The 21,370-nt window shown below is 40.6% G+C and overlaps 1 protein-coding gene across 2 annotated transcripts in view; it reads left to right on the forward strand.

Moving 5' to 3' along the window:
* The first annotated feature begins 313 nt into the window (after nucleotides 1-313).
* The window catches only part of LOC124122359 (von Willebrand factor A domain-containing protein 2-like), a 48,247-nt gene continuing 27,190 nt past the window's right edge, over nucleotides 314-21,370 (forward strand). For both annotated transcript variants that reach the window (XM_046485393.2, XM_046485395.2), the window contains exons 1-3: nucleotides 314-347; nucleotides 4,381-4,435; nucleotides 5,977-6,168. In XM_046485393.2, the coding sequence (XP_046341349.1) occupies nucleotides 339-347; nucleotides 4,381-4,435; nucleotides 5,977-6,168 (256 nt within the window). In that variant the 5' untranslated portion in view covers nucleotides 314-338. The remainder of the gene's footprint in view (nucleotides 348-4,380; nucleotides 4,436-5,976; nucleotides 6,169-21,370) is intronic.

The following is a 21,370-nucleotide window of genomic DNA, read 5'->3' on the forward strand; positions in this document are numbered from 1 at the left end:
AACAGCTTCTGACAGAACTCGGGAATTTTATCTATACACTCTTTAAAAGGCCACAGTCAGATCAATATTTGCGTGATACCCAGGTTGAGAGATAGATTAACGCTTAGTTACGGAAATACATTGATGATAGAAACAAACAACTGCATTTAAATTGGAAAGGAGCCCCAGTGAGATGGGAGATTCAGTAATTTCCTAATGGCCATATACGGAAAATCGCGACGTTTTCGTATTGCAGCGGGGCCAGCCAAGCTATTCTAGAGGCTACACATGTTACACATGAACCTTATAAAACCAGTCCGTCACTTGCAGCAGCACCACACTGGGTACAACTCTTCACAATGGAGAAGGTAAGTTGTTTTCTGCATGTTATAAAGTTCTATATAAGGCTCACTAAAGTACATTCTGCAGGGGAACCTACACTATGTGCGAGTATTTAAGGAAACCCTGAGCCTAGACCTGGAAAGGGGATGAGTATAGGCTACTACAGCTGAGAAAGGTTAATAGTGGAATGGAGGTGAATGTTTTATTAAATATATGTTCTTGGATCTGTACGAGGCACAATGTTTACCGTTACCAACCTGCTTCAAATTTATACTTTGGCTTCAATGTCGAATCTCCTTTCCCCACTCAACTCATTAAGAGTTTATTTTTAACATTGCAGATTTTAGTTTTACCTAGGTGTTATTTCAGTGGAATCTGTCTAAACCGCACTTTAATGAATCCGTTCCCCTACTATATAAACTAAACTGCCGGGCAGTAGAAAGTATACACCCACGTTTGTGTGACTTAAATGAAACAAACAAGATATGGATATATAGTCGATGGGGAGTGTTTGATACGGGTAACATAGTTGTGTTTCGGGCCTAAAGTTTTCAGTGTTTCGACAACTTTTTCCTTCCAAGTAACGTATTGAAAACGTTTGTAATGTTGTGGCAAATCCAATTTTTAGTGTTTCCTCTTTTCCCGGGTAGTTTATCTTCATCTTCATCGATTGTCTGATGCGGACTTCCTTTACAATGAATTACTGATTAAAATATTGGAACAGTGTATTATACTCTCAAATTCGGAATTGATGTTTAAACAGTAGCGCATCCGGTAGGCTGTTCTTCGACTTAGATTGAAGCCGACATTGGCCTTGACTCAAATGTAACATTATATTACTGTTAATAACTAATAGAGGAAAATAACTCTTTGCCAAACCACATATAATCCAGTTTGTTTTATTTCCACCTGCTTGTTGGAATACATACCTGCTTGTTGAAATATTTACCTGCTTGCTGGAATATATACATGGTTGTTGAAATATATACCTACTTGTTGGAATATGTACCTACTTGTTGAAATATATACCTGCTTGTAAGAATATATACCTGCTTGTAGGAATATATACATGATTGTTGAAATATATACGTACTTGTTGGAATAAATACCTACTTGTTGGAATATTTACGTACTTGTTGAAATATATACCTGCTTGTAGGAATATATACATGGTTTTGGAATATATACCTACTTGTTGGAATATATACCTACTTATTGGAATATATACATACTTGTTGGAATATACACCTACTTGTTGAAATATTTGCCTACTTGTTGAAATATATACCTGCTTGCAGGAATATGTACATGGTTGTTGAAATATATACCTACTTGGTGGAATATATACCTGCTTGTTGGAATATATACATACTTGTTGGAATATATACCTGCTTGTTGGAATATATACGTACTTGTTGGAATATATACCTACTTGTTGAAATACATACCTGCTTGTAGGAATATATTCATGGCTGTTAAAATAAATACGTACTTGTTGGAATATAAACCTACTTGTTGGAATATATGCGTACTTGTTGAAATATACACCTACGTGTTGGAATATACACCTACTTGTTGGAATATATACCTACCTGTTGGAATATATATCTACTTGTTGGAATATACACCTACTTGTTGGAATATACACCTACTTGTTGGAATATACACCTACTTGTTGGAATATACACCTACTTGTTGGAATATACACCTACTTGTTGGAATTCATACCTACTGGTTGAAATATGGTCCTACTGGTTGGAATCTTCATCCCCCTGTTGTCTGCATCCCATGTTTGTCTCTCTCTTATGATACATAAGGTGCGCAGTAACTAGTTCATAATATACTACTCAACAGTTGTGGGGGAAATATGCTTTCTCAAAGTAGACACAATTTATGGATAACAACTTCTATAATTCTGTAAAAGTCGACGTTTCGGTACAGATCCTTATATCGTTGTCAAGCAAGACTGAATGAGGACTTACTTACTTATATTGGAGATTTAACGTGCGCTTTCCGACTGCAAGCGTATGTCGCATACGGGCCCGGCCAGGCCATTTAATGTGTTTCCAAAAAGGGGAAAATTGAGTTTGTGCAACCCAGGAGGGGGGCTTTAGGGGCTGCTTATATAGTAATTTTGAAATTTTGAGATTTGGAAAGAATGCCAAGAGTGGGTGGGAGACGAACTAAGGGAGCTGTGTGTGTTTGGTAGTTGTTAGATCAGGTAGTTTTTTTGTTTTAATATTTTATTTGGGTTTAAATGCGACTAACTAGTCCTGTTTTAGTTTAGTTGTTTCGGAGTCGGTAAGATTGTGTGTTTTTGGTTGGTTGTGCAATGTGGACTCTGAAACCTGTGTGTTTTGAGATCGGATCTGAGGATCCGTCTGTGTATATGTGACACCAATTTGGCCAATTTTCATGTATGTATGCTAGTGTGATGGTTTTAGCGATGTTAGCATCGGTCTGTTTATTTAGTGTATCGGCTAGTGTTGTGTCTATTTTTGGTATTTTAAGTTTTGGAGTGAAGATATTGGATGATTTATTGTTTTGTTTAAGATTATTTATTTTGTGTTCATTTAGGTAATTGGCTATTCTTTGGAAAATTGGAGTAAGTAGTGGATGTGTCCGGCTAGGGCTTGGTTTCTAGGGCTAATATTATTTTGTATTAAGTTTTCGATTAGAGGGTTTGATTGGGAAGCGGCCCAGAAGTTTAGGGTAAGTTGTTCCCTACATAGTTTAAGTGGCATTTCTCCTGTTAAGGCCTGGAGTGAGGTGGAGGAGGTGCCATGTTGAGTTCGTGTGATTAGTTTTAGGGCCTAATACTGGATTGAGTCTAGTTTTTTAATGAGAGAGTTGTTTAAGGTGTCGTAAATGGCACTGCCATAGTCTAGTTTGGATCTTATTAGGGATATATAGAGTGAGAGGAGGGTGTTTTTAGAGGCCCCCAGTTGGTGCCGGTTAGGCATCTTAATGTGTTTAGGTTTTTGCTGCATCTGGTTAGTAGGTTTTTAATGTGAGCATCCCGGGTGAGATGTTCATCGAAGATTAATCCTAAAAATTGGTTTGTTTTTGGAATTTGATTGGTTTGTTGTTTATTTGGAGGTTTAGGGAGGCGAGTTGCACATTTTTGTGTTTAAATACTATTAATATTCCTGTGTTTTTTTCTGAGTTTAGGGAAAAGCCCCATTTGTCAGCCCATTTTAATGAGGAACATAGTACAGAATATATATAGTAGGTGGAGGATTAACATTAGAGGATTAACGGTATCAACAATTGCATACATGAGTGGGATAACATGAGTTAGTAATGACAACAGAAGGATAATACTGTCACAACATGATGGACAGAGAACGAATAGGTGGAAGCCAACGGGACAGAATACCAATCAATCAGGATAAGTTTGTATGGGTGTAGTGATTATTGTTTAATGAGTTCATAGTAGGCGGATGGGGAAAAATATGTTATATGTCCATGATGCACACAACTGATTGTCCTCGTGAACTGTGGGGCAAAGGAAACTGTGGCCCTCAGCTGATTTCTTTTTATGGCTGATTTATAATTGATAATATCTTAAGTGAGCGATGTTATATAAAAAAGGAACTTACTAACGCTTTATCAGCGCTGAAAGAATACTTGGAGATGGTTGTATAATCAAATATAACTTAATATATAACTTTGAAAACTTAGAAAAAACAATGATGATGAGTATCAAATAAATATATTCAGATTTTTCGCTCAGATGTACAGCACTTCAAACATGGTAGTGGTCAAGTGGTTGCAAATTCATTTCGTATCCCAGTCTTCAATTTATTTTTACACAAAATAACTTAGCCACAGATTAGTTTTTACAAATTGTTGGTTAAATAGACATAGTCAAATTTGAAAAAAAATCTATTATATAAAAAACAAACTTTCTTTTGCCCCTCTGTTGATATAATTTATTATATATATTTTTTGTTCGTATTTTCATATGATACTGCAGCTGAGAATTGATAGAAAACAAATCTCATCACTTTATTTTTGAAGCAGACTTTCAGTTGTTCCAAATGTTGATTGTTCAAGGATCCGGTAATACTGCTGCTTCTCCTGCTGATTTGTCACTCGTGCTGGAGCCAGGGTAAGTTGGGTACTGTCGCTCACACGTATCGCATGTCTCTTGCCCTATTGACACTTTACGTGTTATTCTATGGAATAACCAACAACAATAAGTTTGAACAAAATTATTAGCTCTTCAAAGTAAGTTGAGTACGAAATATTGATGTACAGATATTGAATCAGAAGTGATGAAAGGTCCGCATTATTATGATAAACGAATGGTATTATATACCTTCTGTAATATCCCCATATCGAAAATAAATCGGATTCAAACCTCTTGAACACATTCAGGTGTCATTACTGCTGGGAAGAAAAATGTGAAGTTTCAGCTACATTGATCACGTGGTTTCTGAGGAGAAGAACATTACGATGGCAATCTCATTAAAATCAGATCTCAGTTCTCGCTGCCGCTAAACAAAGATCTGAGGACATCACATTACCGTCACGTCAGGACGAGCTTTCGCGAACTTTGACCGACGACTAAAATGACTAACAAGACGTCGACATCAGCCAATTAGAAAACACCTTTCGCGAGCTTTACGGCACTCTTTTCAACCTGGCGACTTCCATTTCTGTCTACGCTTGAAACATATATTGACACAGTTCTCGAAAAAAATTTCGAAAACGGATCAAGCGAACATTTCGGAATGTCTTATATATGGTTGAGAGGGTATGGCAGTGCTTCCTACGTACTGCGTAACGCCTCCTCCGTTCAAATGTTTATCTCAGGGAAGCGAGAAGATAGACGATCATTTTTACGGAATCAGTCGTACGGACCGTAACTGTCGTTCAGATTACCCTGTGTTAACGTTTACGAGGTTGCATTATTACAAAATACATTTCGGCTATCACTTTCATGATCTGGTAAGCGACGCTTTGATTGGTCAGAAGAAAGGTCGTTCTGGCGTGACCCGCGATGGGATGTCATCAGATCCTCTGTTTAGCGATAGCGAGAACTATGATCTGATTTTAGTGAGATTGATTACGATGGATGATGTTTTGTACTTTCCAGTATGGCGACTGGCAGCCATATTGTATTTCCGATTATCTTGAACTAACTTGGTACTTCATAAAGTGACTATCTCACCCACCACGTTTCAGGCCAATGGTCATATAATGGTTTGAGGAGATTTTAAACTAAAAGAAATATCAAAGATGGCTGGCTGCACTTGAAACCCTTTACAGCAGCAGACATCTAGTGAATCCTTGAAACCAACCAGCACCTGAAGTTCACAAGATCGGTTCGACAAGTGTACAGTTTGTGTATCGTAGTTGTTCCTCCAGACACATGTCCTGCCGTCGTTGACGTCCAGACTGTATCTGGATTCACCTGTGAAAAGGGACATGTCGTAAGAGGCGACTAAAGGGATCGGGTGGTCAGCTGACTTAGTTGGCGCATGCCATCTTACCCAATAGCACAGACAGATGATGTCAGTCACTGGTACAAACAATCAAACAAACACACCAACAAACACACAAACAGATTTCTGGGCACACCACTCCTTTTAAAGCAGTAACCAGAACTGACTGATACTGACTTGAGCTATGTCCTGTGTGATTCAGATCCGTGTGAAAACTTCACAGAACTTGACAACATCGAGTCTCGACAACCCACAATGACAGGAAATTCACTCACCATCCATGACAGCCAACTGCCCCTGGGGTGGTATGCAGCCCCAGTGAAATGGAAGATGCTCAGCCGGGACCCTGGAAGTGGACGTGCTTGTGGGAATTCATTCCCGCTATACAGAAAGTGTAAGCCATGTGGGTGCATGGTGTGACGGTGTGTGGTAGCATAGAGTGACATGGTGTCACGGTGTGTGACAGCATAGTGGTGTGGTTACATGATGTGTCGGTGTGTGGTAGCATAGAGCGACATGGTGTCACGGTGTGTGACAGCATAGTGGTGTGGTTACATGATGTGGTGGTGTGTGGTACGTAGAGCGACATGGTGTGACGGTGTGTGACAGCATAGTGGTGTGGTAAGGTGTGGTGATACGTTGTGATGTGTGGTGATGTGCAGTAATGTTTTGTGATGAGTTGTGATGTATGGTGATGTGTGTTGATATATTGATGTGTTATGAGGTGAGGTGAGATGAAATGGGGTTTAGCGTCGCGTCCAAGATTATTGCACTTATATAGCGACGTGCATGTACGTGTGTGTGTTTGTGTGGCTGTTTGTACTAGTCCGGACTGATGCAAATCTTTAGTGTAAGCTCACTGAGATACCATGCCGCAGTTTAACATGAACACCCAACTCAGACACAGTATACTGACTCCGAGCCGACCAGTCCTTGTTTAAGCCCCTAAATGCCGAGCGCGAGACAGAATAACAACAAGTACCATCTTTTAACATCCTTTGGTATGACGCAACCGGGGGTGATGTGTAAAGTGCAGTGATGTGTTGTGTTGTGATTTGTAGTGGTGTGTAGTGATGTGTGGTGATGTGTAGTGATGTGTGATGTGTGGTGATCTGTAGTGGTGTGTAGTGATGTGTGATGTGCAGTGATGTGTAGTGATGTGTAGTGATGTGTGATGTGTGGTGATGTGTGGTGATGTGTAGTGATGTGTGGTGATGTGTAATGTGGTGTGTAGTGGTGTGTAGTGATGTGTGATGTGTAGTGATGTGTAGTGATTTGTGATGTGTGGTGATGTGTAGTTATGTGTGGTGATGTGTGGTGGTGTGTAGTGGTGTGTAGTGATGTGTAGTGATGTGTAGTGGTGTGTGGTGATGTGTGGTGATGTGTGGTGATGTGTAGTGATGTGTAGTGATGTGTAGTGGTGTGTAGTGGTGTGTAGTGATGTGTAGTGATGTGTGGTGTGTGGTCATGTGTAGTGATGTGTAGTGATGTGTAGTGATGTGTAGTGGTGTGTAGTGATGTGTAGTGATGTGTAGTGATGTGTGGTGTGTGGTCATGTGTAGTGATGTGTAGTGATGTGTGGTGTGTGGTCATGTGTAGTGATCTGTAGTGATGTGAAGTGATGTGTGGTGTGTGGTCATGTGTAGTGATGTGTAGTGATGTGTGATGTGTAGTGATGTGTGGTCATGTGTAGTGATTAGTGATGTGTAGTGATGTGTGGTGATGTGTAGTGATGTGTAGTGATGTGTTGTGATGTGTAGTGATGTGTGATGTGTAGTGATGTGTAGTGACGTGTAGTGATTAGTGATGTGTGGCGATGTGTAGTGATGTGTGGTGATGTGTGGTGGTGTGTAGTGGTGTGTAGTGATGTGTAGTGATGTGTAGTGGTGTGTGGTGATGTGTGGTGATGTGTGGTGATGTGTGGTGATGTGTAGTGATGTGTAGTGATGTGTGGTGTGTGGTCATGTGTAGTGATGTGTGATGTGTAGTGATGTGTGATGTGTAGTGATGTGTGATGTGTAGTGATGTGTAGTGATGTGTAGTGATGTGTAGTGATGTGTGGTGATGTGTAGTGATGTGTGATGTGTGGTGATGTGTGATGTGTAGTGATGTGTGATGTGTAGTGATGTGTGATGTGTAGTGATGTGTGATGTGTAGTGATGTGTGATGTGTAGTGATGTGTGATGTGTAGTCATGTGTAGTGATGTGTAGTGATGTGTGATGTGTGGTGATGTGTGATGTGTAGTGATGTGTAGTGATGTGTAGTGATGTGTAGTGATGTGTGATGTGTAGTGATGTGTAGTGATGTGTGGTGATGTGTAGTGAGGTGTAGTGATGTGTGATGTGTAGTGATGTGTAGTGATGTGTAGTGATGTGTGATGTGTAGTGATGTGTAGTGATGTGTAGTGATGTGTGATGTGTAGTGATGTGTAGTGATGTGTAGTGATGTGTGATGTGTAGTGATGTGTGATGTGTAGTGATGTGTAGTGATGTGTGGTGATGTGTAGTGATGTGTAGTGATGTGTGGTGATGTGTAGTGATGTGTAGTGATGTGTAGTTGTGTGTAGTGGTGTGTAGTGATGTGTAGTGATGTGTGGTGTGTGGTCATGTGTAGTGATGTGTAGTGATGTGTAGTGATGTGTAGTGGTGTGTAGTGATGTGTAGTGATGTGTAGTGATGTGTGGTGTGTGGTCATGTGTAGTGATGTGTATTGATGTGTGGTGTGTGGTCATGTGAAGTGATGTGTAGTGATGTGAAGTGATGTGTGGTGTGTGGTCATGTGTAGTGATGTGTAGTGATGTGTGATGTGTAGTGATGTGTGGTCATGTGTAGTGATTAGTGATGTGTAGTGATGTGTGGTGATGTGTAGTGATGTGTAGTGATGTGTAGTGATGTGTAGTGATGTGTGATGTGTAGTGATGTGTAGTGATGTGTAGTGATTAGTGATGTGTGGCGATGTGTAGTGACGTGTGGTGATGTGTGGTGGTGTGTAGTGGTGTGTAGTGATGTGTAGTGATGTCTAGTTGTGTGTGGTGATGTGTGGTGATGTGTGGTGATGTGTGGTGATGTGTGGTGATGTGTAGTGATGTGTAGTGATGTGTGGTGTGTGGTCATGTGTAGTGATGTGTAGTGATGTGTAGTGATGTGTGGTGTGTGGTCATGTGTAGTGATGTGTAGTGATGTGTAGTGATGTGTGGTGATGTGTAGTGATGTGTGATGTGTAGTGATGTGTAGTGATGTGTGGTGATGTGTAGTGATGTGTAGTGATGTGTAGTGATGTGTGATGTGTAGTGATGTGTAGTGATGTGTGGTGATGTGTAGTGATGTGTAGTGATGTGTAGTGATGTGTGATGTGTAGTGATGTGTAGTGATGTGTAGTGATGTCTGATGTGTAGTGATGTGTAGTGATGTGTAGTGATGTGTAGTGATGTGTGATGTGTAGTGATGTGTAGTGATGTGTAGTGATGTGTAGTGATGTGTGATGTGTGGTGATGTGTGATGTGTAGTGATGTGTAGTGATGTGTAGTGATGTGTGATGTGTACTGATGTGTAGTGATGTGTGGTGATGTGTAGTGATGTGTGATGTGTGATGATGTGTGATGTGTAGTGATGTGTAGTGATGTGTAGTGATGTGTAGTGATGTGTGATGTGTAGTGATGTGTGATGTGTAGTGATGTGTGATGTGTAGTGATGTGTGATGTGTAGTGATGTGTGATGTGTAGTGATGTGTGAAGTGTAGTGATGTGTGATGTGTAGTGATGTGTAGTGATGTGTAGTGATGTGTGGTGATGTGTAGTGATGTGTGATGTGTGGTGATGTGTGATGTGTAGTGATGTGTAGTGATGTGTAGTGATGTGTAGTGATGTGTGATGTGTAGTGATGTGTGATGTGTAGTGATGTGTGATGTGTAGTGATGTGTGATGTGTAGTGATGTGTGGTGATGTGTGATGTGTAGTGATGTGTAGTGATGTGTAGTGATGTGTGATGTGTAGTGAAGTGTAGTGATGTGTGGTGATGTGTAGTGATGTGTAGTGATGTGTGATGTGTAGTGATGTGTAGTGATGTGTAGTGATGTGTAGTGGTGTGTAGTGATGTGTAGTGATGTGTAGTGATGTGTGGTGTGTGGTCATGTGTAGTGATGTGTAGTGATGTGTGGTGTGTGGTCATGTGTAGTGATCTGTAGTGATGTGAAGTGATGTGTGGTGTGTGGTCATGTGTAGTGATGTGTAGTGATGTGTGATGTGTAGTGATGTGTGGTCATGTGTAGTGATTAGTGATGTGTAGTGATGTGTGGTGATGTGTAGTGATGTGTAGTGATGTGTTGTGATGTGTAGTGATGTGTGATGTGTAGTGATGTGTAGTGACGTGTAGTGATTAGTGATGTGTGGCGATGTGTAGTGATGTGTGGTGATGTGTGGTGGTGTGTAGTGGTGTGTAGTGATGTGTAGTGATGTGTAGTGGTGTGTGGTGATGTGTGGTGATGTGTGGTGATGTGTGGTGGTGTGTAGTGGTGTGTAGTGATGTGTGGTGTGTGGTCATGTGTAGTGATGTGTGATGTGTAGTGATGTGTGATGTGTAGTGATGTGTGATGTGTAGTGATGTGTGATGTGTAGTGATGTGTAGTGATGTGTAGTGATGTGTAGTGATGTGTGGTGATGTGTAGTGATGTGTGATGTGTGGTGATGTGTGATGTGTAGTGATGTGTGATGTGTAGTGATGTGTGATGTGTAGTGATGTGTGATGTGTAGTGATGTGTGATGTGTAGTGATGTGTGATGTGTAGTCATGTGTAGTGATGTGTAGTGATGTGTGATGTGTGGTGATGTGTGATGTGTAGTGATGTGTAGTGATGTGTAGTGATGTGTAGTGATGTGTGATGTGTAGTGATGTGTAGTGATGTGTGGTGATGTGTAGTGAGGTGTAGTGATGTGTGATGTGTAGTGATGTGTAGTGATGTGTAGTGATGTGTGATGTGTAGTGATGTGTAGTGATGTGTAGTGATGTGTGATGTGTAGTGATGTGTAGTGATGTGTAGTGATGTGTGATGTGTAGTGATGTGTGATGTGTAGTGATGTGTAGTGATGTGTGGTGATGTGTAGTGATGTGTAGTGATGTGTGGTGATGTGTAGTGATGTGTAGTGATGTGTAGTTGTGTGTAGTGGTGTGTAGTGATGTGTAGTGATGTGTGGTGTGTGGTCATGTGTAGTGATGTGTAGTGATGTGTAGTGATGTGTAGTGGTGTGTAGTGATGTGTAGTGATGTGTAGTGATGTGTGGTGTGTGGTCATGTGTAGTGATGTGTATTGATGTGTGGTGTGTGGTCATGTGAAGTGATGTGTAGTGATGTGAAGTGATGTGTGGTGTGTGGTCATGTGTAGTGATGTGTAGTGATGTGTGATGTGTAGTGATGTGTGGTCATGTGTAGTGATTAGTGATGTGTAGTGATGTGTGGTGATGTGTAGTGATGTGTAGTGATGTGTAGTGATGTGTAGTGATGTGTGATGTGTAGTGATGTGTAGTGATGTGTAGTGATTAGTGATGTGTGGCGATGTGTAGTGACGTGTGGTGATGTGTGGTGGTGTGTAGTGGTGTGTAGTGATGTGTAGTGATGTCTAGTTGTGTGTGGTGATGTGTGGTGATGTGTGGTGATGTGTGGTGATGTGTGGTGATGTGTAGTGATGTGTAGTGATGTGTGGTGTGTGGTCATGTGTAGTGATGTGTAGTGATGTGTAGTGATGTGTGGTGTGTGGTCATGTGTAGTGATGTGTAGTGATGTGTAGTGATGTGTGGTGATGTGTAGTGATGTGTGATGTGTAGTGATGTGTGGTGATGTGTAGTGATGTGTAGTGATGTGTAGTGATGTGTAGTGATGTGTGATGTGTAGTGATGTGTAGTGATGTGTGGTGATGTGTAGTGATGTGTAGTGATGTGTAGTGATGTGTGATGTGTAGTGATGTGTAGTGATGTGTAGTGATGTCTGATGTGTAGTGATGTGTAGTGATGTGTAGTGATGTGTAGTGATGTGTGATGTGTAGTGATGTGTAGTGATGTGTAGTGATGTGTAGTGATGTGTGATGTGTGGTGATGTGTGATGTGTAGTGATGTGTAGTGATGTGTAGTGATGTGTGATGTGTACTGATGTGTAGTGATGTGTGGTGATGTGTAGTGATGTGTGATGTGTGATGATGTGTGATGTGTAGTGATGTGTAGTGATGTGTAGTGATGTGTAGTGATGTGTGATGTGTAGTGATGTGTGATGTGTAGTGATGTGTGATGTGTAGTGATGTGTGATGTGTAGTGATGTGTGATGTGTAGTGATGTGTGAAGTGTAGTGATGTGTGATGTGTAGTGATGTGTAGTGATGTGTAGTGATGTGTGGTGATGTGTAGTGATGTGTGATGTGTGGTGATGTGTGATGTGTAGTGATGTGTAGTGATGTGTAGTGATGTGTAGTGATGTGTGATGTGTAGTGATGTGTGATGTGTAGTGATGTGTGATGTGTAGTGATGTGTGATGTGTAGTGATGTGTGGTGATGTGTGATGTGTAGTGATGTGTAGTGATGTGTAGTGATGTGTGATGTGTAGTGAAGTGTAGTGATGTGTGGTGATGTGTAGTGATGTGTAGTGATGTGTGATGTGTAGTGATGTGTAGTGATGTGTAGTGATGTGTGATGTGTAGTGATGTGTAGTGATGTGTAGTGATGTGTGATGTGTAGTGATGTGTAGTGATGTGTGATGTGTAGTGATGTGTGATGTGTAGTGATGTGTAGTGATGTGTGGTGATGTGTAGTGATGTGTAATGATGTGTAGTGATGTGTAGTGATGTGTGATGTGTGATGTGTAGTGATGTGTAGTGATGTGTAGTGATGTGTGATGTGTAGTGATGTGTAGTGATGTGTAGTGATGTGTGATGTGTGGCGATGTGTAGTGATGTGTGGTGATGTGTGGTGGTGTGTAGGAGTGTGTAGTGATGTGTAGTGATGTGTGGTGGTGTGTGGTGATGTGTGGTGATGTGTGGTGATGTGTAGTGATGTGTGGTGTGTGGTCATGTGTAGTGATGTGTAGTGATGTGTAGTGATGTGTAGTGATGTGTGGTGTGTGGTCATGTGTGGTGATGTGTAGTGATGTGTAGTGATGTGTGGTGTGTGATCATGTGTAGTGTTGTGTAGTGATGTGTGATGTGTGGCGATGTGTAGTGATGTGTGGTGATGTTTGGTGGTGTGTAGTGGTGTGTAGTGATGTGTAGTGATGTGTAGTGGTGTGTGGTGATGTGTGGTGATGTGTGGTGATGTGAGGTGATGTGTAGTGATGTATAGTGATGTGAAGTGATGTGTAGTGGTGTGTAGTGATGTGTAGTGATGTGTGGTGATGTGTAGTGATGTGTAGTGATGTGTGTTAATGTGTGGTGATGTGTGTTAGTTTGTATTGATGAATGTCGATGTGTGTTTATGCGTGTTGATGTGATGTAATGAGTTGTGATATGTGTTGATGTGTAGTGACGTGTTGTGATGTGTGCTGATGCTTTGATGTGTGTTGAGGTGTGTTAGTTTGTATTGATGTATGTCGATGTGTGTTGTGATGTGCTGATGTGATGTGATGGGTTGTGATATGTGTTTATGTGTTGTGATGTGTTGTGATGTGGGTTAGTTTGTGTTGATGTATGTCGAGGTGTGGTGATTGGTGCTGATGTGTGTTGATGCGTAGTGATGTGTTGTGATGTGTGTTAGTTTGTATTGATGTATGTCGATGTGTGTTTATGCGTGTTGATGTGATGTGATGGGTTGTGATATGTGTTGATGTGTAGTGATGTGTTGTGATGTGTGCTGATGCTTTGGTGTGTGTTGAGGTGTGTTAGTTATTATTGATGTATGTCGATGAGTGTTGTGATGTGTTGATGTGATGTGATGGGTTGTGATATGTGTTTATGTGTTGTGATGTGTTGTGATGTGTGTTAGTTTGTATTGATGTATGTCGATGTGTGTTTATGCGTGTTGATGTGATGTGATGGGTTGTGATATGTGTTGATGTGTTGTGATGTGTTGTGATGTGGGTTAGTTTGTGTTGATGTATGTTGAGGTGTGGTGATTGGTGCGGATGTGTGTTGATGTGTAGTGATGTGTTGTGATGTGTGCTGATGCTTTGGTGTGTGTTGATTTGTGTTAGATTGTGGTGATTAGTGGTTACGTGTGCTGATGTCTTGTGATGTGTTGTGTTGCGATGTGTTTTGATATGTGGCGAAGTGTGGCGGTGTGTGGTGATGTATTGTGTTGTGTTGCGAGGTGTGTTTATGTTTGAATATGTGTGTTGATGTGTGGTGATGTGTTGCAATGTGTTGTGATGTGTTTTGTAGTGTGTAAATGTGTGGTGACGTGGTGGTTTGCAGTGATGTATTGTGTTGTGTTGTGATATGTAGTGATGTGTGTTGATGTTCGGTCATGTGTGTTGATGTGTATCAGTTGTATTAGTTTGTGTTGATGTGTGTTGATTTGATGCGATGTGTTGTGATGTGTTGTGATGTATGTTGATGTGTGGTGATGTGTTGCAATGTGTTGCGATGTGTTTGGTTTGTGTTCAATATGTTGAGGTGTGGTGATTAATGGTGATGTGTGGTGATGTGGTGTGATATGTTGTGTTGTGTGTTAATGTGTCTTGATGTGTGTTGATGTGTGAACATGTTTGTTGATTCATGGATATGTGTGGTGATGTGTGTTGATGTGTGTTGATATGCGTGATGTGTGATGAAGTGTGTGATGAAGTATGTGATGTGTGTTGATGTGTGGTGTGTGTGTGTTGATATGCGTGATGCGTGTTGATGTGTGCTGTGTGCTGACGTGTGATCTGTGTGCTGAAGTGTGTTGATATGCGTGATGTGTGATGAAGTGTGTGATGAAGTATGTGATGTGTGTTGATGTGTGCTGATGTGTGTTGATATGTGTGATGCGTGTTGATGCGTGGTGTGTGTGTTGACGTGTGACATGTGTGCTGATGTGTGTTGACGTGTGACCTGTATGTTGACGTGTGACACGGGTGTTGATGTGTGGTGTGTGTGTTGACGTGTGATATGTGTGTTGATATGCGTGATGCGTGTTGATGTGTGGTGTGTGTTTTGACGTGTGATATGTGTGTTGATATGCGTGATGCGTGTTGATGTGTGGTGTGTTTTTTGACGTGTGATATGTGTGCTGATGTGTGTTGACGTGTGACATGTATGTTGACGTGTGACACGTGTGTTGATGTGTGGTGATTGTGTTCACGTGTGATATGTGTGTTGATATGCGTGATACGTGTTGATGTGTGGTGTGTGTGTTGATATATGTGATGTGTGTTGTTATGCGTGATGTGTGTGTTGACGTGTGATATGTGTTTTGATGTGTGTTGATATGCGTGATGTGTGTTGATGTGTGCTGTGTTTGTTGACGCGTGATATGTGTGTTGATGTGTGTTGATATGCGTGATGCGTGTTGATATGGCGTGTGTGTGTTGATAAGCGTGATGTGTGTTAATATCCGTGATGCGTGTTGACGTGTGATATGTGAGTGAGTGAGTTTATGCTTTACGTCACATCGGCAATATTTCAGCCATATCGTGACGAGAAGTTATACAATATTTAAACATATATGTAAACCAAATAAGAACCTGTCAGCAAAGGACAGTAAAATTACTAGAATATCACAGATTGAAAGATTAAAACTAGCATACAACAATAAAAAGATATCATTAGATAGTCATGAAACAGAACAATATAAAAAGGGCTGTAGATCGCCAGCAGCTGAAGGCAGATCACCATGCTAGGGTCCATGGGGACTTACATTACTTTTGCTACCTGCATGGACCCAAGCCGGATTTACATCATCCCTTCAGCTGTTGGCGATTATGACAAATTTAGCCAAAGGTAAACGAACATATATACTACTATTAAAAATGTGGCCAAAATAAATATACTTTGAAAGACGTGGTCTTACATACCCTCTCAGGGGGACAATAATTTTACACTACTTCAACCCCCTTCGAGGATACAGCCACTAACAATCTCAGTTAACAAATTTATTTTACCAATTATAAAAACTATACTATATACAAAACATATCAATCAAAATTTGGGCAACAATTCAATTTCTTTTAAAAAGTTAATAATTAAATGAACACTGATATTAAAAAGATCCTTTAAGGATGAAACTTTGAAATATTTATCCCTTGTGATGGAAAAATCAACACAATCAAGCAGGACATGCTTGACGGTGATTCTTTCATCACAAGGGATACAAAATGGAGGATCCTCACCTTTCAACAAATATTCATGGGTATATCTTGAATGACCAATACGACATCCCCGCAAAATGACCTCTTCAAATCTGGACTGACAGCCCAAGTAGGTGTAACCGATATTTGGTTTAATTTCATGTAATTTATTGATACCTACTTGGGCGTCCCACTTCTGTTGCATAAGATCTCGGATGTAAGATCGAATCATGGGTTTAAAATCAGTGTATGGGATCAGAAGTGGTGTCACAGATTTGTTGAGTGCTGCTTTTGCAGCAGCATCAGCCATTGTGTTACCAGTGATACCAACATGGCTTGGTAACCAACAAAAGACGATGTCATATTGGCCAGTAGCAAGATCATTAAATAATTCAAGAATCTTGATTAAAAGTGGATGTTTGCAAGATATATTTTTAATCGCCTGAAGGCACGATAGAGAATCTGAAAAAATAATGAATTGTTTATGTTTAGATTGGTTTTTGATATATTGTAGTGCGGTAAAAATGGCGTTTGCTTCTGCTGTAAAGATAGAACTGTTATCTGGTAATCGCGAAGATATTGTCCTGGATCCAATGACAGTGGCACTAGCAACAGCACCACCATCCTTGGAACCATCAGTAAATATAGATTTATAAGTGTTATAAGTGGTTCTTAATTGATTGTATTCTTGTTGGTAAATTAATTGGTTAGTATCTGATTTCTTTAAGTTGGTTAATGTGAGGTCAACCTCTGGCCTTACCATTTGCCAAGGAGGTGATGAAAACAGTTGAAAGGGAGCAATATCATGCAATTTAATATTAGAAGCAAACATGGCAGACTGGATTCTTAATCCGAGTGGTGGAACGAGAGATGATTTTTTATTGTAGATATCTTGGTATAGAGGATTAAAGACGCAATTAAAAGCTGGATTTGACTGATTTGAATATAATTTAGTGACATATTGTAAAGATAATTTCAGACGGCGTTGTTTAAGAGAAGGTTCATCCGCTTCTACATACAGACTGTGAATTGGAGACGTTCGAAAAGCTCCAAGGCAAAGCCTCAGGCCCTGATGATGGATAGTATCTAGTTGTTTTAAGTTACTTTTGCAGGCTCCACCATAGACGATGGAGCCGTAGTCAAGTTTTGAACGGATCAGGGACCTGTACAAGTGCAATAGTGTTGTCTGATCCCCTCCCCACTTTGAATTAGAAACAACTTTTAATAGATCGAGTGCCTTCAGGCATTTAGCTTTGAGATATTTAATATGCGGGATAAAAGTTAAGTGATGATCAAAAATAAGTCCCAAGAACTTGGCCTCCTTTACAACTTTGATAGGGGTGCCATTCAGAAATAGTTCAGGGTCCTTATGCGGTTTATATTTTCGGCAGAAATGAATACAATTAGTTTTTGATTTGGAAAATTTAAACCCGTTTTCAAGACACCACTTGTTAATTTTATTAAGACATAATTGTAATTGCCTTTCAATTGTGTGCATATTTTTACCACGACAAGATAGATTAAAATCATCCACAAAAAGTGATCCATCAACTGAATCATTTAAAACTTTTGACAAACTGTTAATTTTTATACTGAATAAAGTGACAGACAAAATACTGCCTTGTGGGACACCCTGATCCTGATTATAATGATCAGACAGGGTTGTACCCACTCGGACTTGAAATTGCCTGTCTGTTAAAAACTGGGATATAAAATGAGGCAGACGGCCTCTTAATCCGAAATCATGAAGATCTTTTAAAATACCATGTTTCCATGTTGTATCGTATGCTTTTTCTAAATCGAAAAAGATCGATACAGCATGTTGTCTATTTACAATGGAATTTTTAATGAACGATTCTAAACGCACTAAATGATCGATAGTACTTCTATTTTTCCTGAAACCACATTGTATATTGGAAAGAAGATTATTTGTTTCCAAGTACCACACTAATCGATTATTTACCATGCGTTCCATCGTTTTACAAACACAGCTAGTTAGTGAGATAGGTCTGTAATTTGATGGATCAGAATGATCCCGCCCAGGTTTGGGTATTGGTATAACAATGGCATTATGCCATGAAGGTGGAAACGTCCCAGATTTCCAAATATCATCGAATATATTTAACATAGTTTCAAGGCATGATTCGGGCAAGTGTTTCAGCAGCTGATAATGAATATTATCAGCGCCTGCTGCTGTATCATGAGCTTGCCCTAAGGCAGTATATAGCTCATGTAGTGAAAATACCTCATTGTAATCTTCACCATTATCAGATGTAAAATTTACTTTTTTCTTTTCCTGTTGAAGCTGATATTTTTGAAATTCAGGAGCGTAATTAGATGAAGAAGAATGATGAGATAAAGTTTCACCAATGCTATTGGCAATGGCAGATTTATCAGTTAACAAAGTATCGCCATCCTTCAGATGGTGAACTGTAGAATTTGATCCCTTGCCTTTGATCTTTTTAATCATGTTCCATACCTTGGACATAGGGGTACGAGAGTTAATTTTGGAGACATAAGTCCGCCAGGATTGACGTTTATTTTGCTTAAATAGACGTCTTGCCTTGGCATTTGAAATTTTTACAATATTTAAATTATGGACAGTGGGATGTTTACGGAAGTACTTCTCCGCCTTCTTACGACATTTCCTAGCTTGTTTGCAAGTGTCATCAAACCACGGTTTACGAACACGTGGGTTGATCGAGGACTTAGGTATTGATTCATCAGCAATTTCATTCAGTAGATCTGAGAACAACTGAATCGGGTCAGTAACATTCTGAAAAGACGTAGGTAGTAATTTATCTTTGCATAAAGATTGAAATAAAAGCCAATCAGCCTTCACAAAATTCCATCGAGGTGAAGGTGGATCATCAGCGGGATTAATTGGTTTAAGCACCGTGGGGAAATGGTCACTCCCACATAGGTCATCATGGACGGACCATGAGAATTCATTCAACAAAACTGAATCCGTCAAAGACAGATCTAATGATGAATACGTACCAGTTGCAGGGTGTAAGTAGGTGTCCGAGTCATCGTTAAAGATGCAGAGGTCATTATCAGAAACAAAATCCTCAATGACTTTACCCTTTTGATTAATGGTTGAACTTCCCCATAAAGGATTATGACCATTTAGATCACCCATGATGAGACAGGGCTTTGGGAGCTGGTCGTACAGTTTTTGGAGATCATTACGCTGAAGATTTGAAGATGGAGGAATGTATAAGGAGCAAAGTGTGAAGGCAATATGCAGTGTAAGTCTAACTGCAACAGCTTGCATATTCGTGTCAAGCGGAACAGGACTGTGAACAACGCCCCGCCGCACCAAAATAGAAGCTCCTCCAGTAGCTTTATCTCCCGGAGGAGAGAAGGAATGATACGAACTATACTGCCTTAAATCAAATTTGTCGGTTGTTTTAAGGTACGTTTCTTGTAAAGAAATTGCTGATGGACAAATATCCGTTGATAATAATTGCAGTTCGTTAAAATTGTGCCTAAGTCCTCGGCAATTCCATTGAATTAGATTCGAATGATTCATGGTGGTTCTACCGGAGATCGTTCACGTAAACGTGAAGAGGAGTCACCACTGCTGTGGTGTGAAGATGGGGTGACATCCATCTCAAGAGGCTCAAAGTAATTGTGAACATCTACAGATGTTTCAGTGAGAGTAGGGATCTTAGTAGAAATTTTCTTGTTTTGTTTCTTCTTTTGTTTTTTGGGCATTTCAGGCGATAGTTTGTTAGGGGCTGGTAATTCAGAAGTTGGTTTAGGTGGGGCCTTAGTCTGAGTCACAACCTGAGATTCTGAAGAGATGTCACATGTTTGACTATCTGAATCATTGGTCTGACTCTCTGATGTTGTAACCATAGGCACAGGGTGTTCAGAGTGTGTCCATGTCAAGTCAGTTTGACATTCTATAGATCTTGTGGTAGAAGGTCGAGAGACAGCAGCAGCATAGGTGTGCGCTGATGGAGGTGACCGGCTGGCAACGACTTTTTTAGCCTCCTGAAAAGAAATGTTGTTTTTACATTTGACAGTTAAAACTTCCTTTTCATGATTCCAAAGAGGACAGGATTTCGAAGACGCAACATGTTTACCCATACAATTAGCACATTTGGGGTCAGCTGTACAATCTGAGGCGTCATGATTTGCACCACAACGGTGACAAACAATCGGCCGATCGCATGATTTGGAGCCATGCCCAAACTTCTGACACTGGTAACATCGGAGTGGATTGGGGACATACACCTCCACTCCGATGTTAAAATAGCCTGCCTTAATTGATTGTGGTATAGTCGACAGTGCAAATGTGAACAAATAAGTATTTGTCTTGATAATGTTTTCTCCGTCCTTTCTAGTAAACCGTTTCACTGAAGTGACATGTTGATCTTTGAGTTCGTCAAGAATATCATCTTCATTCATTTCCGCCAGACAACGGGCTCTGTCGCGGATGATCCCCCGACTCGAGTTCAACGTTCTGTGCGCAGAGACAGCAACTTCAGTGTTTGCAAATGTAGTACATTTCAAAAGATTAACAGCTTGCTGTCTCCGTGCACACTCTACCAAAAGAGAACCGCCCCGGAGCCGTGAAACATTCTGAACTTCACCACAAATACCTGCAATGGCTTTAGATATGGCAAAAGGATTTATTTTTAGTGGTAATTCATTTCTGGATTCAACTACCAAAAAACGTGCCCAAGAATTATTATTTGGTATGACAGAAACATCATCATCAGATGATAAAATCTCAGTTTCCAGACGTCTCTTCTTTTCATTGCGGTTCGAACCAGAGTGATTGTGAGCCATGATGAAAGTAATTGATTCAGCACCCCTGCTCCCCACCCGCCATGGAGTGCTACAAAGAGCGATGTTTTATTGCACCGGATCTCCAACATGCAAACATCAGGGATACAGAGGTGTTATACTCCAGTAAGAACAACATGAATAGCTGTATTTGTCTAACAAATAAAATGTCAGGCTGGTTCGGCCCATGGCAAGAAATTGAAGACATACAGAACTCAGAGGTCGAAAGTACCAGATTGGCCCATGAGCCACCGCCTTCTGGCGTAAGACTCTAGGCAAATTATTCAATCCAAAATTGAGAATACACACAAGTTATGGACGGCCAAGGCCAAAATATACATTAAAATACAACACACGTGTGCATATACAATATTACGCACAGGGCCTGGCATGACCAGCCGATTGATAAGACCGGGCCCATCTTACCACCCGTCTAGGCGAAGTAAGGGTCGAAGTAGTGTGTTGGGCAAAGGAACACAGTTCCAGGAACCAGTGCCCTCAACTACCAGACTCCCGTCCTCCGCCGACACAGGGACGCAACCCACGGCAAACGGGCTGC

This window comes from Haliotis rufescens, unplaced genomic scaffold (genome assembly GCF_023055435.1).
Source record: "Haliotis rufescens isolate VD_foot unplaced genomic scaffold, xgHalRufe1.0.p SCAF_14, whole genome shotgun sequence".
Taxonomy (NCBI): domain Eukaryota; kingdom Metazoa; phylum Mollusca; class Gastropoda; order Lepetellida; family Haliotidae; genus Haliotis; species Haliotis rufescens.